Genomic DNA, 18,747 nt, shown 5'->3' on the forward strand with positions numbered 1-18,747 from the left:
GCCGTCATCCTCAATGTTCTCAATGACATTAGGTACCATTGCAACGACTCCTCTGTAGGTCTCAGGAAATCCAGGCATCCTTGTACCCTGCCAGTTATGCTCTGTTCCCTTCTATTGTGCCCTACTGCAAGAGACAGGGAATAATGACAATGGTTGGGTAGCACTGTATTTGGGTTATGTGCCTGCCATAAAGAACAAAGAGAACAAAGAAAATTACAGCACAGAAACAGGCCCTTCGGCCCTCCAAGCCTGCGCCGATCCAGATCCTCTATCTAAACCTGTCGTCTATTTTCTAAGGGTCTGTATCTCTTTGCTTCTTGCCCATTCATGTATCTGTCGAGATACATCTTAAAAGACGCTATCGTGCCCGCGTCTACCACCTCCGCTGGCAACGCGTTCCAGGCACCCACCACCCTCTGCGTAAAGAACTTTCCATGCATATCCCCCCTAAACTTTTCCCCTCTCACTTTGAACTCGTGACCCCTAGTAATTGAATCCCCCACTCTGGGAAAAAGCTTCTTGCTATCCACCCTGTCTATACCTCTCATGATTTTGTACACCTCAATCAGGTCCCCCCTCAACCTCCGTCTCTCTAATGAAAATAATCCTAATCTACTCAACCTCTCTTCATAGCTAGCGCCCTCCATACCAGGCAACATCCTGGTGAACCTCCTCTGCACCCTCTCCAAAGCATCCACATCCTTTTGGTAATGTGGCGACCAGAACTGCACGCAGTATTCCAAATGTGGCCGAACCAAAGTCCTATACAACTGTAACATGACCTGCCGACTCTTGTACTCAATACCCCGTCCGATGAAGGAAAGCATGCCGTATGCCTTCTTGACCACTCTATTGACCTGCGTTGCCACCTTCAGGGAACAATGGACCTGAACACCCAAATCTCTCTGTATATCAATTTTCCCCAGGACTTTTCCATTTATTGTACAGTTCACTCTTGAATTGGATCTTCCAAATGCATCACCTCGCATTTGCCCTGATTGAACTCCATCTGCCATTTCTCTGCCCAACTCTCCAATCTATCTATATTCTGCTGTATTCTCTGACAGTCCCCTTCACTATCTGCTACTCCACCAATATTAGTGTCGTCTGCAAACTTGCTAATCAGACCACCTATACTTTCCTCCAAATCATTTATGTATATCACAAACAACAGTGGTCCCAGCACGGATCCCTGTGGAACACCACTGGTCACACGTCTCCATTTTGAGAAACTCCCTTTCACTGCTACTCTCTGTCTCCTGTTGCCCAGCCAATTCTTTATCCATCTAGCTAGTACACCCTGGACCCCATGCGACTTCACTTTCTCCATCAGCCTACCATGGGGAACCTTATCAAACGCCTTACTGAAGTCCATGTATATGACATCTACAGCCCTTCCCTCATCAATCAACTTTGTCACTTCCTCAAAGAATTCTATTAAGTTGGTAAGACATGACCTTCCCTGCACAAAACCATGTTGCCTATCACTGATAAGCCCATTTTCTTCCAAATGGGAATAGATCCTATCCCTCAGTATCTTCTCCAGCAGCTTCCCTACCACTGACGTCAGGCTCACCGGTCTATAACTACCTGGATTTTCCCTGCTACCCTTCTTAAACAAGGGGACAACATTAGCAATTCTCCAGTCCTCCGGGACCTCACCCGTGTTTAAGGATGCTGCAAAGATATCTGTTAAGGCCCCAGCTATTTCCTCTCTCGCTTCCCTCAGTAACCTGGGATAGATCCCATCCGGACCTGGGGACTTGTCCACCTTAATGCCTTTTAGAATACCCAACACTTCCTCCCTCCTCATGCCGACTTGACCTAGAGTAATCAAACATCTGTCCCTAACCTCAACATCCGTCATGTCCCTCTCCTCGGTGAATACCGATGCAAAGTACTCGTTTAGAATCTCACCCATTTTCTCTGACTCCACGCATAACTTTCCTCCTTTGTCCTTGAGTGGGCCAATCCTTTCTCTAGTTACCCTCTTGCTCCTTATGTATGAATAAAAGGCTTTGGGATTTTCCTTAACCCTGTTTGCTAAAGATATTTCATGACCCCTTTTAGCCCTCTTAATTCCTCATTTCAGATTGGTCCTACATTTCCGATATTCTTTCAAAGCTTCGTCTTTCTTCAGCCTCCTAGACCTTATGTATGCTTCCTTTTTCCTCTTAGCTAGTTTCACAATTTCACCTGTCATCCATGGTTCCCTAATCTTGCCATTTCTATCCCTCATTTTCACAGGAACATGTCTCTCCTGCACGCTAATCAACCTCTCTTTAAAAGCTGGAGGTATGTGGATACATCCAGAGATGGCATGAGACGGTCATCATTGGAAAGCTTTGAGGGTAAGGTCGAATATTTGCATGTTAGGTGTGAGGCTTGAGTATCAGGGAGTGCCAGGTGCTGTGGTACACCGAGCAGCATGAGAGGCTGGTGGTGTGGTGGGTAGGAAATGTCATGTGAAAATGCATTCAAATATGTTGACTACCCATGTGAGGTCATTAAACCTCTTGTGGCACTGCTGCCAGGTCTACAGGAACTCCCAGAATCTGGGAGCTGACCTTCCTGGCCACCTGCTCCCACTCCCTTCTGAGGGTGGTCCTTGAGGGTCTCCTGGCCTCCCACCGCAGGACCATGGTGTCTCTCCTCAGGCTCACCTACAACATTAATGCCTCCAGCGCCGCATCCGTCAGTCTGGATCCCTCTATGTGCCCAGGTGTTCAGTTCGTAAGAATTAACATTGAAGCAATCTTTTTTCCTCCCTTCCCTTTAAGAGGCAGTCTGCCTTTAAGAAAAAGCAGGCTGTCTGTACCACATGGTATGTAGCAACGCTGCTGGCACCTCCTGCTGTGTGCAGAACTTGCTGGCAGTGTTGAAGAGACCAGCCCTGGCGCCGCAGGAATTTGTGCCACAATTATTCAGAGGAGGTGGGTAGACGAGCTTTGTGTCTTATCCACTTCAATCTGACTGGGCATGGGCATAGCACAAATTGCAGCCCCGCACGCAAAAATTAGAGCGAATGAATTATGCGCCCATAATGTCTTATCAAATACTCACTTTTCAGTTCTTATTTCTTGAGTCATGAAAGGCAAATTAAGTGAGACACTGATAGACTGAATTTTTACTGAAAGGAGATAAGGATTCTGGCTTGAACAGGGTTTGGTGCTGAGAGAGTTGCCCCGAAACTGCAAGATTAGGCAGTTAACTGAGAATTCATTCTGATTAATTAAGTCTAAATTAGAAGTACAGTTGTCACAGGAATGGGGGCTAGGCTTCTGATATGTGCAACATGTATGATGTTGACTGTCCTTGTTCAACACAGTTTCAAGAGGAGTTCATGCTCATGAACTGTCAGAAAGATGTGCTGTTCAAGCAGAGCAATGCTGTGCCTGTGGACTAGCTGGCTCACTCTACAACATACAAGGGGAGAAAGACATGTTCCAGGAAGTGGTCACCCCACAGAAGAATACAGTAAAACAGTTAGAAAAGTGGATGATCACTGATGCTGTTGGAGGAGACAGGAGGAGCTAGTCGGAAAAATGCTGTGGGTTTACATTTGTCCAATGGGGATACAGTTTTCAACACCTGTGATGAGGAGAAGGATAGGGACTCAGGTGATGTAATCAAGAGTGGCAACGATAGTACTATGATGCATCAGATTGTGTTTAACCATTGAATTTTAGGAGGGTATTTGGCACTGTTCCACAAAAGGCAACTTATATCTGGTTCTGGCCCATGGAATAGAAGGCAAGGTATGATTGAATAAACAGCAATGAGCAGTCAGTCGTACATGGAGACATATCTGGGCGGCAGCCTATTTAGTGTTGTGCCATTGGATAGGGGATGGGGGGGGCGGGGTGCAGTGATGGGATTGTTACTATTTATAGATTTTATAAATGATTTGGCGTCAATGTCAAAAACAACTCACAGTGTCACTTGGCAGCTTCACGTGCAGCATTTGTGGCAGAACCTGCCTCTCAAGGATTAGCCTTCACAACCATCAGTAAAGGTGCACCAAGAGAAGACACCCCACCTAAATGAATTGTTTGCTGCATGTCCATCATCTTTCATAGATGGAAGGATGCCAACCAACCAAGGAGATTGGATCTCGGTAAGTTTTTTTTTCTGTTGTATGTGCAATTCAAAGACAAGGGCCTGTGGATCAAATTAAAGATGAAAAAAGGATGATAAATACTTGTAACAAATGACTTACAAGGGTAGTAGAACAAGATATTTTGATGGGATTCACCAAGGGACTGGGCAAATTCTTCTTAACAAATAACATTCATGGTTATTAAACTTGGAAATGCACTTCGTTAATATGTGGAATATGGATGGATAGGTTGGAAGGACCAATGATCTAATCCTGCCTGAAATTATTCCGAAATTAATATGTCACAGCAATCAGTAGAATTCCTTTCTCATACATTTATTATTAAGAAAGAAGAGATGAATAATATTCCATATTTGAACGTACTGCACCACTTGACCTTCCAATTACGGTTGGCATCAACTCCGTGGCAATTGAAATGGGTACTGTTAGAACGTGTCTTTCTCCAGAAGCGATCCTAAACATAGTGCAAATATTGTACATGTTTCAAATTACAATGACCAGAGTTCAACTTTCTAAAGAACTTCTCCACCTTAATTGTAATGACTGATAAAGCAATAGGTCACTTATCAATACAGAATCATGTCATCACTTTGTTCTTACAGCTATGCCCAAATTTTCCTTACATGACTATCTAACTATTAAACACTTAGCTCTTTGAATTTTCTAATTAATTTACGAAGTCATACACCTGCATGAGTTAAACTGTTTACTTAAAAAGACTGCAGCAACAAAAAACTAGAATTGGAACTGATCTTTGGAGGACTTGCTTTCGAAAAAGAAACACATAATTCACTTACAGTTGTCCAGCTATAATGGTATCCATCTACATTAAAAACAGGCATGATGTAGAAATACAGTTGTTTTAGAAGTCGTCGCATTGCAGGATCACTACGGTACGTTTGCACAGCCTTACACAGAAAATGTTTTAATGTACATTGTAACAATAAGCTTGCAACATTGTATTTGAAGTGGTAACAGTATTTATTGTCACATAAAGATTTACTTTACATATGGCTATTCCCAAATAAAACCACGGATCTTGTGTACTATTCAATTGTAAAGAAGATCTTTGTGAAAACAAGGATGATCTAAGCTAATTTAATCTTGTGTTGCGACTGAGGCGGGAGGAGTGCACAGTTAATTCAGTCCCACTTCTCCACAGGTCACAACATATATTTTAAATTTTCCCACTTACCGAAACAGTCAATCAGATACACCATTTGTCCCTAGAATAAAGCTCACCAACCAGAGTCCTTTAATAAACAACTAAATTATCCATTTATTATAAAGCAAATCTTAACCAGTAATGAAGTAAACATACGCATGAATTGAAATATTAAAGCTCCTTATTTTTCCTAGACCTCACGCACAAACACATACATACAAAACCGGTTAATGGGCAAAAAAAAGGATTTTTGTTTACAGCTGTTAGACTGAAGAGAAGATACGAAAGTCCTTTGTTTTGGCGAGATGTCCTAAAGCGAATAGGTGGCTGCCACTAGGAATCTTCCGAGACCAGTTCTGTCCAGGCGATGTTGATGGTCCGTTTTGGTAGGCGTTCAAAGAGATTCAACACAGAAGGCTTCACATAGGTCTTACATCAGGTGTGCAGCAATAGAGATTCACTTTCACACATTCAATGCAAAGTTCCTTCCAAGATGTCGGATTTCTTCAAATACAGGAGGCAACAGTACAACTTGATGCAGAATTTGCTTTTCAAGAGAAAGATGGGCTGGCTGGACCTTCTGTGCTCCTGGCAGGTCAATAAGAAAACTTCAACTGCCTGTTTTTAGCCAAAATGAAACTAAAGCTGTTCAGCAGCAATCCTGTGGCAGCTATACATCGTGGTCTGTCATTTCCTTGTAAACATCTGTCCCTTCAGGTCAGAACCCTCTGCTGTGTTTACTTGAAATCAGATGCTTTCCGGTAAGATTTGTTTACTGGTCAACCTTCTGTTGACCTTCCTTTTAAGAAAAACACCCAAAGTTTAGCTTCTTCGAGATTCCAGCAACATTGAAATCCTTTTCAGTTTTTAAAATATAGATTCTGAAGTTTTAACAAAAAGATGGAAACCCTTGTAACACTTGTGGGTAGACTGAAGGCATATATTATGCTAACAAAAGTTGTGATAAGGGGAATAAGGAATAGATACTTTTCAGTTGAGTAAAACAAACTGGCCCTTTATTTGACATGGGAGTAGCAATCATGTGTGGCACAGCCAACCTACAGCGCTAACATATAATTTCACTCAGCACCGACAGAGGTGTTTTTAGGCCTGCTGCTATAAAGTCACAGAAGAACTTTGAGCATGTTTCTGGGAGCATTACCTGGATGCCCCAAGAATTCTGCTCAGTTTGTCTTGATTGCCCAATCAGATCTATGGGTGATGAAAGGTGTAGCTTCTGTTGTGGGCCTACAGGTTTGTGGGATTTTGCTTCAAACTGCACAACATTTTTTTAAAGAAAAACAGAACTTAAATTTTGAAGTAAGTAGAAAGTCTCTAATTATATCAGCTTGAAAATATAAGCATTCTAATTGCTGACGCCTGTGGGACAGAGATAGAAACAAAGAAAGACAATATATATAGAGAACAGCTGACAGACTAAATCTTTCACCAACCTAATTTAATTCCTTTAAAAAAAAGGTGGCGTAGAGCTTCCACAAAGTTGCCCTGATTTTTTTCAGCGCAATTCATGCAAAATTAGTTAAATCAGAGCTAAGGATAGAGAAGTTTCAAACGCAAATTATCTCACAGCAAATCAAGTTTCTGTGATCTTTTGTGCTAGTTTAGAGAAAAACCAATGCACCGGAAGCCAGTCCAGCTCACTAACCTAGCCACACCCACAGCTAGAATTAATCACCATGCGGGTTTCGGCTAATTGTTACCATTTGTGGGCCTTCAAGGAGGCTCTTAAAATTGAGCTCTTTTTTTAGGTACTAAGAAAAAACTACTATACATCAATGAAAAACTAGTAAATGGTTCCATATAGTTTTTTAAAGTCATTGTTGTTTATTTAAAATCGGATTACCCGCGTGGTGGACAAGACACTCTTATTAAAATACTCATTTTTTTGTGATCAACTGATTTTCAGCTGTATAAATAAAACTACACAATGTTACTACTCCTAAATATATCAAGGATAATACAAGAAAAAAGTATCTATCATGTTCTAAAACCCTGAAGGATTGAAACTAGATGAAAAATTCAATTTTGTTATTCATTTGAGTGATGTGAGCATCATTGGCAAGGCCAGCCTTTATTGCCCATCCCTAATTGCCCTTGAGAAGGTGGTGGTGAGTCATCTTCTTGAATCGCTGCAGCCCATGTGGTGTAGGTAGACCCACAGTGTTGTTAGGAGGGAGTTCCAGGAGTTTTAAAATTAATCAATTGATTTTAATTCCTTTAAATTTGAACCCATGACCCCAGGGCATTGCCAGGGCATCTGGGTTATTAGTCTAGTAACATTACCAGTACGCCACCGTCTCCCCCCACTGCTGTATTTAATCTTGAGGACATTTGTTCTGTTTCAGTTTGGATGCAAGTCATCTGCTGTTCAGGTCTTGATTTTCAATTTAGCACAATCTGAGGACCTTAAACATACTTCTTGTTGAATATTTGGTTCTTTATGCTTCCACTGTATAGAGGCTAGCCAGAAAGGTTCTTAGACTGTAGTGTTTAAATATTAATCTTTATTGTATACTAACTATATACACTCCACACTAGCCTTTGTGCCTCTTTCAAAAGCTATGCTGTAACCGTTCTCGAGTCTCTCCCACATGATCTCTTACCTCATCCTGGTGGGTGGTAATCTTTACATTCTCTCAAGATTAACCCTTTGATACCTTTATACCACATCTCCCCCCCAAGTCTTTATCCTAATATATATTTACATACATTCAGTTTTTTATTTACATGCTACCCCATCTTCCCCCAAATCTCTGACTTCATAGATTCAATCTATCAGGAGGCCTCACAATTCTCCCTGATCTTATTGTCGTCAGATGTGGAAGATTAGTAGTCTTTCTCTGATCTCTTGTGTCTTGACTTGGACGGCCTTTGTTCAGGTTTGCTGTATTTGGTGCTTTTTGAATTTCTGGTTCATCATCTGAGTCATCTAAATGTATGACCGATTGACGTCTTTGATGTAAAAGAATAAGATTCCTTCTATTTCTCTGTATAGAACCTTCTTGAGTTCATACTAGATAAAATCTCTGTTGATTCTCGTCTTTCTGGAGAATTACCCCTTCTCTATTTTGGTTTCGTACACATACCTTTTGCCCTTCTGACAACGTTGGTAGGTTTCTTGTACAGTATGATCTGCTATAATATTGGTCCTGTTTGTTTCAATACGACTTTTCTTTGTTTTATACTTTCTGATAATCCTTGCTTAGCAATCTTGGAAGTAATTTCTTGGGTAGAATTGGAATTTGCGTTCAAAGTTTTCTTCCCATTAAGAGTTCTGATGGCGCTAATCTGCACAATAATGGAGTAGTTCTGTATGTCAGTAGTGCTAATTGGAAATCTTGATTTTTCATCAACATAGTTTTACTGGTTCTGATTGCTTGCTCAGCTTTTCCATTTGATCGTAGGAGAGCTTGTTAGGTGAATAAATCCACATTCTTTCACAAAGTGCGTGAAGTAATCATTTGCAAATTTTGTCCATTATCAGATATTATCTGATCTGGTATCCCATGTGTTGTCAAAATTTCTTGTAAAACTCTGATGACTGCTTCAGTTGTGGTGTACATCTGCTTAACTTCGATCCATTTTGTTTTTATAAATAATGACATAGAGTGCAAGAATAAAGAAGTACTGATGCATTTTTACAAAAACATTGGTTAGGCCACAGGTGGAATTATGTACGTAGCTCTGGATGCTCCATTGCAGAAATGATATTAAAGCAATAAAGTGTGTTCAGCTTTGCTTTCCCGATATAATGCCAGAGATGGAAAATTATAGTTGTGAGGACTATTTCCAGGGGAGAAAAAGAAGGCCAAGAGGAAAATAAGTTGTTCTTAAAATTATGAAATTTTAGATTGGGTTAATAGGGAAATACTATATCATTTGGTTGGACAGTCGTTCATGAAGAGCCCATTTAAAATTAAGAGATGAGGAGCAAATTTCTTTTGCACAGGTGTTTGTTGGAGAATGCAATTCTTTGCCACAGGGAGTGGTTAAATCAAAGGCCATTGCACCATTCCCTGAAGCAAAGATTTTGAAGGCGAGATCTAACAGAAGTGATCAATATTATAAAAAGGTTTGAGTGTACAAACATTATTTCAACTGGTAAAAAGGGGACATGTATCTAGGATTATTCTTCGAAACATAAACTGAGAGGGTTGGAAGAATACGTTTCAATGTAAAGGAAGTGTAATACACTACCACCAGTGCCCATTCCATGTTGAAGAAGTCTGGTTAAAAACGGAAAGAAATTAATAAAGTATAGGGAGAATGAGCAGGGAAATGGGATGAGAGCAATTACCTCATTCTGTGCTTTCATATTTCTGATTCTAGGAAATCACTGAACTGTATTGTTTATTTGAAGGCTTAATAATTGTAGCTGCAATAATAATCCAGTTTTGTAGCTCCATTCAATCATTAAATCAAATGAAATGTTCCAAATTAACTCTTAAACACGACAAAGAGAAAATGCAGGTAATTTTAGATGGTTAAGTCTGAATACTTACTTCTTTGACAAACCATTGACAAAAAGCTGGACCAATCCATTCTCTAGCATGAATGCCACAATCTATCCATACTGCTTTCTTAAAAAGGTGTGATCTCTTGCCTAGCTGAAATCAAAATTAGACACTAAATACTCAAAACATTTGACTGATGACTCTAGTATTGTGATAGCTTTGGCAAACTGAGTAAACTACCTGAAGAACAAAGAGAGGTCGTCCTTCATAGGATTTTCCAATGGAGAAAAGATAAAGGAGATGAGAATATGTTCGATTCATCTGATACATCCAGCTTTGAATCTGAAAAAAAATCATTAAATCATTCAAAGCATGTCACAAAATAAACTATTTGATTTTATGCAAGAGTTTCCATTAACTGAGAATATGGAACAAATATATCCTTAAATAGACACATGATCCTGCCTTGTATTTCCTCAACCCTTTGAAGTACATTTTCATATTCTGCACTAAATATGTAGAAAGTATTAATAAGCTACCGAGGTTCAAAAGGCAGTCTCAAATGTAATGCAACTATCCTCAATTATTTGAAAATTAGCAACCATCTAGATGCCTATTTGCATTTCAAACACTTATTTGTACAACTATTCTCTGTATGATGCCAGCTGACAATTGTTGTCAGACACTGCATTACACAGCCTGACACCACAACTGAAAACACATATTGCATATTCAAGCTATCTTCAGGAGAGTCAGAGATTTCCATCAGAATTTCAAAACTGCTTGTTCTCAATTTAACCCATAGTTACTTTTAGGCAGATGAGAATAGATGACAGCCTGTTGGAAATCTGGAACTCTCACCCTGCAAAAGGCTGTGGATGTCGGATCAATTGAAATTTGAGACTGAAATTGAGAAAACATTGTTAGGGATGGGCATCAATGAATGTGGAATAAGATTGGGTAAATTAAGTTGAGATACAGATGAGTTATGATCGAACAGAATGGTTTATTCCTGTTCCTATCACATGTTCTGGTCAGAAATGGATAATGTAAGGAGACAGTGGACGGGATTTCAATTCCAGGGTTGGGACCCTGACAACACATTTCTTTCCGGGTTCTGACCCCACACTGCATCAACAATGCACATGCATTGCAATTTTAATTGGGGAAACACTTAATTGGCCCAGAGTTACATTTGCTGCTCTTATAGTGGCGGCAGATGCAGGAAGGAGACGGGACACAGTGAGGAGTGGGCCTGAGTTAAAGGGCAAGCGTCAGTCATTGCTGTGATTGCAGCTTGCCTCAATAATGGAAGCAGAGGGCAGTGGGTAGGGAGGACCCCTGTGCCAGGGCAGCCCCACACCCAACCCCCACCCCGCCCACCCCATTTTTCTGACACCTCACTTGAGATGCTGCTGGAGGCAGTGGCAGCACGGAGAAGCATCCTGTTCCTTGCCAGAGGCATGAGAAAGCCTGCAAGGCTGACCAAGAAGGCATGGCTAGAGGTGGCTCATGAGGTTAGCAGCAAAGGATCAGAGAGGAAAAACTGGATGCAGTGCAGGAAATGTTTCAATGGCGTGCTTAGGTCTGGCAAGGTGAGTTGAAAGATAGACCCAGATAGCATGCCTCCTGGTCAGCAGTCACTGGAATGCTGAAATGAGGGACATACTGAGGGTGCACAGATTTCTCCTGACCATGGTAGAGATGTGTGTACGCTATCATTGATGCTCCTTAAGCGTAGTTCATTATCTGAATGCTATTAGACAGTAGGCTATGGGGAAGTCTGCAAAACCATGTGCATATGAAAGGTTGCAAGTGGTCAGGGAGAGAGACATTGTCCTAATAGCATCTTTCTTCACCTCGCAGGCCCAAAAGCAGAACGCGCCAGGAAGAGCGAGATAGCACACTTGGACGATGGGTCACCCAGCTCACGTCACTGATGCATTTCAAGGAGCTGGCCCTTGACTGTGCAGAGTGGCATGCCACTGCCATGTTGGAGATGGAGAAATGGGAGTGGAACACAGGATGAAAAGGTCTCAATGGCCCCAGCTTCAGGGAATACATAGCAATCCTCCCTGTGCAACAAGCTGTCAATGCATAGGCTGTTACTGAAACTTAAGATTCTGAGGCGGCTTGACAGGGTAGATGCTGAATGGATGTTCCCCCATGTAGAGGAATCTAGAACTAAGGGGCATAGTTTCAAAATAAGGGGTCTCCCTTTTACGACAGAGATGAGGAGGAATTTCTTCTCTCAGAGGGTCGTTAATCTTTGGAATTCTCTTCCGCGGAGAGCAGTGGAGGCTGGGTCATTGGATATATTCAAGGCTGAGTAAGAAAGATTTTTATTTACAAGGGAGTCAAGGGTCATGGGGGCTTGTAGGAAAGTGGAGATAAGGCGGCAATCAGATCAGCAATGATCTTATGGAATGGCACAGCAGGCTCGAGGGGCCGAATGGCCGACCCTGCTCCTATTTCTTATTTTCTGTCATTTCATTATTTTAAGCAGCAGAGGCATTTGTTGATTGTACCGATTTCTCATGACCATATTCTCTTATGTCTCCCACAAGGCCAGCTGCAGAGGGGGAGGAGTTAAGACACTACCAACCTGTTCTGGAGGAGTCAGAGGAGAAAGACACCTTGGAGCCTGCACTGTCACATCTTCCTTGTGCACCCTCCACCAGCGCAGATACTCACATTGAGGTGGGTCCTTGTGCATTATTGGAGAAGGTAGCACAGAGTGAAGCACACATCACTTCAGAGCAGGGGGATACGGGGAAAGCAGAGTCGGCTGTGGCCAGTCCTCTTCGGAGGATAGAGGACAGCTGCAGCCCTGCTCAGCAGGGTGGAGGTGCAGACCGTGACGAGTCACGAAAGAGCCAGCTCTACCTGGAGAACCAGCATAAGATGTGTGCCCAAATGTCAGAGTTACCTGAGACACTGCAGAGTCATGGGAAGAGAATGGAGGAGTCCATTCACCTCATGTGCTCCACAATGTCTGAGTGCTTTGAGCATGAGTTCCTCCATTGAGAAAATGACCAACCTCAGGGACAGCCATGTACAGCATCACTGAATGGATGCAGGAACAGCGCACTGTCATGCATGGAATGCATGCCACAGTCTGTAGCACTGACTGGTCATCCGCCTCCATGGCCCCTCTGATGGACGAAGCATCTGTCGAATCATGCCCTGTGATGAAGGCTGCCCCACCGGTGATGTCAGTGCAGCAGCCATAGGAGTGCCCCTCCTGGCACCTCCACTCTGAGGCCAATCGCAACAGGCATCTCAGTCCCAAACAGACCCTAGCTAGCAGTCTGCCTCTACCTCATCCACAGCCACAGGGGGAAGCAACTGATTGGAGTGGTCATCAGCACAGGCCATCACATTGGTAATGTCACTTTGTGGGTCATTTGGGTGATTCGGTTGTGCATGACATCACACTGTTATGCGATAAAGCACTGGGCATGTTATTGCACTAAGGCAGGTTTGTGTGTTTTCATTTCAACATGGCAAAAGGCAGGAGAATGGAAAATAAGGGTTAGCGGGGCAAAGGATTGCATTGGGTAAGAGTGTGTCAGGTGGAGACTCTGGAGCCTTGCAGTGTTTGTGCCATTGGAAAGTTGCTGACTTTTGTTCTTAACAGATATTTGCTCTCATTTGGATAAGGGAGACTTTCATCTCCAAATGTCCTGCAGACTGAGTCTCGCTCAAGTGAAATGTGTCTGAATCAGAGTGAGCCGAGCAGCCTTGCCATCCTGATAAGTGCTCCACCTCCTAAGCCTACCATGGCGACATCCCTGAAAAGCATGGGGACCATTTTCCAGTTTTCCTACAGCCTCCTTGTCCTGGTCTTCCTCCTCTTCTTCATCATCTTCTTCCTCCTCCGAGGAGCTGTGCCGTTCCAGTCCTTCTGCCTCTTCAAGGTCCACACCTCTCTGGAGGGCCATGTTATGGAGGGTGCAGCGGACCACCACAATGCGCAAGACCCATGAGGGAGTGTACTGGAGGGCGCCACCTAACCGGTCAAGGCACCTGAATCTCATCTTCAGGCAGTCGATGTCCTGCTCAATGATGACCCTTGTGCTCAGGTGGCAACAGTTATAGTGACTCTCAGCCTCTGTGATAAGGTAACACACTGGAGTCATTAGTCATCTCCTCACAGGATAAACTATATCTGCTAACAGCCATCCATGGATTTCCGGTGGCTCCAGGAAGAGCTGTGGCACCTGCGATTGCCGAAGGATGAAGGCGTCATAGAGGCTTTCAAGATAGCAGTCACACACTTGCATAAAAAGCTTGCTGTGGTCGCATACCAGCTGGAAGTTTAGGGATTGGAATCCCTTCCTGTTGAGGAATCTCCATGACTGGTATGTCGATGCCTTGATGGCCACATTGGTGATCCCCTGTACCTGAGGGAATCGAGCAAGGGAGGCACTGCCCTTTGAGCTTGAGTGCCACTAACCACCTGGAATTCAATGTTATCCCTGCCCTCACGAATAGAGCATCCATCACCTCTATGATGCAATGATTGCAATGAGAAGCTTTTTTTATGTTGTCTGATGCACCATAAATGAGATGCGTGGAGTTTATGTTGTTTGAAGATCTCAAAACAGGTTTATTAAACAGTTAACTAATATATGACTACATACCGGTACTTGGCTCATCAGCATACTAAGATCTTAAAGGTACATTACTTTTGAAGGCAATCACACAACATCCCCCTTCTTTACAAAGATAAGTCTGGTAAGCTAAAAGTAGAAACATGTAAAATTAGATAACATCAAAATTATTTACACATGACTAGAGATTATGAAATTTACAAGAATAGAGGCTCAAAAGTCCATAGGTCGTCTTGGTGGTTTGACAACTCTTGCTCGGTGACTTTGCCTCTCATCGATTGCTGTTCTTTCTGCAGTTTCTCCCTCTTTGCATTCATTTTCTGTTGCTCTGCCTTCAGCCCGCTAACATACTCTGTTGCTTTTCTCAAGATGACAACTTTTGAGGCCTTGTGATTCTTGAAAAGTTCCGGCACTTCATCTCGAAGTGTCAATAGACATTGCTTCAACTCATTCCTCCTCTGTCTCTGCAGGCCATTCGCCTCTCCTCATCCTCTGCGTCTGAAGGTTTGGGGCTCAAATTAGAGGACTTGTTGGGGGAAGAGTACTTGATTTCATGGAGATACCTGTCCGTTCTGGCTCGTTGTGGTGCTGGTGGTTCTCTAGAGAGCAGAAGTGAAGGCGTAGCATAGTTATGCTGTTGCTGGTGTTACGACCAGGTGAGAAAAGGTCTCTAGGGGTCCCTTTTAGTCTTCACCTGGTCTTATTGTATCAGGATTTAATTTTAAACACACTGTGTTTTGAGCTTCCCTTTGGTGAATCCTTGTTCACCACTTTCCAATTATAAGACAAAGAAATGAGCACAAACAGTGTTTCTTAATTTAAAGAAGAAAAAGTGAAATTTATTTAAACTTAAACTTAAACTCGAATTCGGTTAACGCCTACGGATACACGATGCTCCCCACACTAGCATGCATATGCGATACACACATGCAAATAGGGACAGAAAAGAGCAGAAGAAAAATAAAATAAAAAAGTTTGAGGCAATCTCTGAAGAGGGGTTTTTACTGTGCTTCGAGCTCACTGTAGTCCTTGTTTGTAGGTAGTCTTGCTTTTCGTTGGGGCCCAGTATTCTTCTTAAATATTGTTCATGTAGGAGACTTTTCTCTCTTGGGGTTCATGTGTCTTCAATGGATCTTCAGTTCCGTGAGAAAGAGATGGGAGCAGACAGGAGAGAGGTGTTCTCGGTCCAGGAGAAAAGAGTTTTCTCAGTTTCAAACACCCTGTGGCAATTTCAAATTCAAACAGCCAGTTAGTCATGTGACTAAACTGGTCTGACCAGGTCTTCTGTGTATTGGAGAAGCAAGTACTGGGCCCTTTGTTCCAACACTGTCTGCCAGCATGTAAAAAAGATCTTTCCGGCGAGGGGCCTCGCAATTCCTTATGATAAGCCCTCTTTTCTTCCCAGCAACATCGTTAAGTTTTAAGTTCATGTGGTGAAATAATGTGTGCCTCATTCTTAGCAGGTGGGGGCCTGCATGACACTGGGTTTCCAGACTGCACCGTTTGATGCTGGTCAGAGTCTGCGAGCAGGTTCCGGTCCTTTGAGATTTCTCCTTGGCAACGCTATCGTGGATAGTTATGATGTTGCGGTCCTCACACGTTGGTAGTCCTTCCACTGCTGGTCCGCTTGTGTCTACTAGGTAGAACGTTTGTGGTTTCCATGCCGACTTGCCATATCTGCATTACACTGTTCATGTGGCACTGCAAGGGATGGGTCACCTGTTGTATGCAAATAGTTTGGCAATTGTTGGTTGTATCATCGATCTCCAATGACCCAATACATATCTTTGAGGATTCGGACTGGGAGAATAACTGCACTAGCACCTGTGTCAATCTTGACATTGAGTGTATGCTTGCCAGCTTTCTTTGGGCACATGATGTTGATGTTGGTGAAAGCTTCCAGTTGTTGGATGTCACCAAAGTGATGTGCCAAGTTCACAATGTGGAATTCTTGCTCATCTTCTGACTGAGACTTACTTCTCTCTGGGTCTCGTCTGAGGTCTGTTTGCTATGGACCTCATGTATTGGCTTGCGTTTATACAGGTCTTTTGTTGCTGCTGTTGCCCTTTTGCTGCGCCTGTCTTCTGTTGGCTCATGTCCCACCATGGCTTCTGGCTGCATCCTTGGAGCCAGACTTCCTGCATAGGGGGGCCCAGTATCCTTTTACACCGCACGCCTTGCACAGGTCTCAAAATGCAATGCAATTTTGTTGTGAGTGGGACGAACCACACTTACCACACAACTTACTTGCTCTTTTCGACCTGGTTATGGCGTCGATACTTTTGGCTGCACCAAGTACTTGCAGGTGCTGTTGTCCAGCTACAATGGCTTCATATTTTCTGCCATCTTTCAGCAGCGCATCAATGCTGTGACCTTTCTTTTTCCCCAAGAAGTCTTTCTGAAATGCTTCAATGGGTGTTGATACGATTGCCAGTTCCATTATTTGGTTTGACAGCTCAACTTCTGAGAAGTCGCATTTGTTACCCTTATTACAACATCTGCTTACGAACTGGTCTGTTGATTCCTGTGGGTGTTGCCCTTAGGACATCAATTCCAGGTGGTGAGTTCTGAAATTCACTCGTAATCGGAGCTGATCTTCCAGCACTTTCAATATCTTAGCAGGATCTTTCTGGTCCTGTTCATATGATCCAGAGGTATTGATTCTGTTTCATTAGCCTCTTTGATTATTTTCTGTAGCTGTCCATGACATTTTAACAATCTACATCCGTGGGCTCTTCAGTCTCTTTGGATTTTCATTGTTTCTAGCTTTTAACCGTTTAGAAAGCCCTCTATCCTTTGATCGATCCATTTTAGGTCCAAAGTGGATGACCTCACACTTGCCTCTATTGAAATCATTTGCCTCAGTTTTGCCAGGCACTGCATCTCTTGATAACACTGTAATTTTATGCTTCCATCTAAAGTCCTTACAAAGCTACCTATCTTTGCATCATCGGCAAACTTAGATATGTTGTTCTCTAAGCCATCATCTAAGTTGTTAACAAATAAAGTAAATAGTTGAGGGCCCAATACGGATTCCTGTGTGATGCCACTAGTCACATCCTCCCAATTACAGTACCTGCCCATTATCCCTAATCTGTCTCCTGCTGCTTAGCCAAATTCCTAACCAGCTCAATAATTCACCTTCAATTGTATGAGCTTCAACTTTCGCTCACAGTCTCTTATGAGGGATTTTATTGCATGCTTTCTGGAAGTCTATATAAATTACATCCATAGACATTTCCTTGTTCACTACTTTAGTCACCTCTTCAAAAAATTAAGTCAGGTTCATCAGGCATGACCTACCCTTTACGAATCTATGCTGGCTCTCTCTAATCAGCAGAAAATTTTCAAGGTGTTCAGTCACTCTATCCTTAATTATAAACTCTAGTAATTTCCCAAGAACAGATGCTAGGCTCATTGGTCTGTAATTCCCTGGTTTCCGTCTCACACTTATATAGCAAAGACCTGTGCTCCAGAACTTGCTGCGCCTCTAGCCAAGCTATTCCAATACAGCTACAACACTGGCATCTACATGGTAATGTGGAAAATTGCCCAGGTATGTCCTGTACACAAAAAAAAGCAGGACAAGTCCAACCCGGCCAATTACTGCCCCATCAGTCTACTCTAAATCATCAGTAAAGTGACGGAAGGTGTCGTTGACAGTGCCATCAAGCGGCACTTGCTTAGCAATTACCTGCTCAGTGACGCTCAGTTTGGATTCTGCCAGAGCCACTCAGCTCCTGACCTCATTACAGCCTTGGTTCAAACATGGACAAAAGAGCTGAACTCAAGGTGAAGTGAGAGTGACTGCCCTTGACATCAAGCAGGCATTTGATCGAGTAATAACATCAAGGAGCCCTAGAAAAACTGGAGTCAATGGGAATCGGGGAAAACTCTCCTCTAGTTGGAGTCACACCTAGCGCAAAGGAAGATGGCTGTGGGTGCTGGAGGTCAATCATCTCAGCTCCAGGACATCAGTGCAGGAGTTCCTCAAGGTACTGTCCTAGGCCCAACCATCTTCAGCTCCTTCATCAATAACCTTCCTTCCATCATTAGGTCAGAAGTGGGGATGTTTGCCGTTGATTGCACAATGTTCAGCACCATTCACGACTCCTCAGATACTGAAGCAGTCCGTGTAGAATTGCAGCAGGACCTGGACAATATCCAGGCTTGGGCTGATAACTGGCAAGTAACATTCGTGCCACGCAAGTGCCAGGCAATGACCATCTCCAACAAGAGAGAATCTAACCATCTCCCCTTGACATTCAATGGCATTACGATTGCTGAATCCCCCATTATCAACATCCTTGGGGTTACCATTGACCAGAAACTGAACTGGAGTAGCCGTATAAATACCATGGCTACAAGTGC

At 43.0% G+C, this 18,747-nt stretch overlaps 1 protein-coding gene across 1 annotated transcript in view; it reads right to left on the reverse strand.

Annotated features, from left to right (window-relative positions):
- The window catches only part of cpa6 (carboxypeptidase A6), a 168,183-nt gene that overhangs the window by 63,568 nt on the left and 85,868 nt on the right, over positions 1-18,747 (reverse strand). The window contains exons 5-8 of the mRNA XM_068032652.1: positions 10,001-10,102; positions 9,809-9,913; positions 4,918-5,028; positions 4,484-4,574 (exon numbers count right to left, since the gene is read on the reverse strand). Coding sequence (XP_067888753.1) covers positions 4,484-4,574; positions 4,918-5,028; positions 9,809-9,913; positions 10,001-10,102 — 409 coding nt within the window. The remainder of the gene's footprint in view (positions 1-4,483; positions 4,575-4,917; positions 5,029-9,808; positions 9,914-10,000; positions 10,103-18,747) is intronic.

The sequence above is a fragment of the Heterodontus francisci genome, chromosome 5, assembly GCF_036365525.1.
Source record: "Heterodontus francisci isolate sHetFra1 chromosome 5, sHetFra1.hap1, whole genome shotgun sequence".
Lineage (NCBI taxonomy): Eukaryota > Metazoa > Chordata > Chondrichthyes > Heterodontiformes > Heterodontidae > Heterodontus > Heterodontus francisci.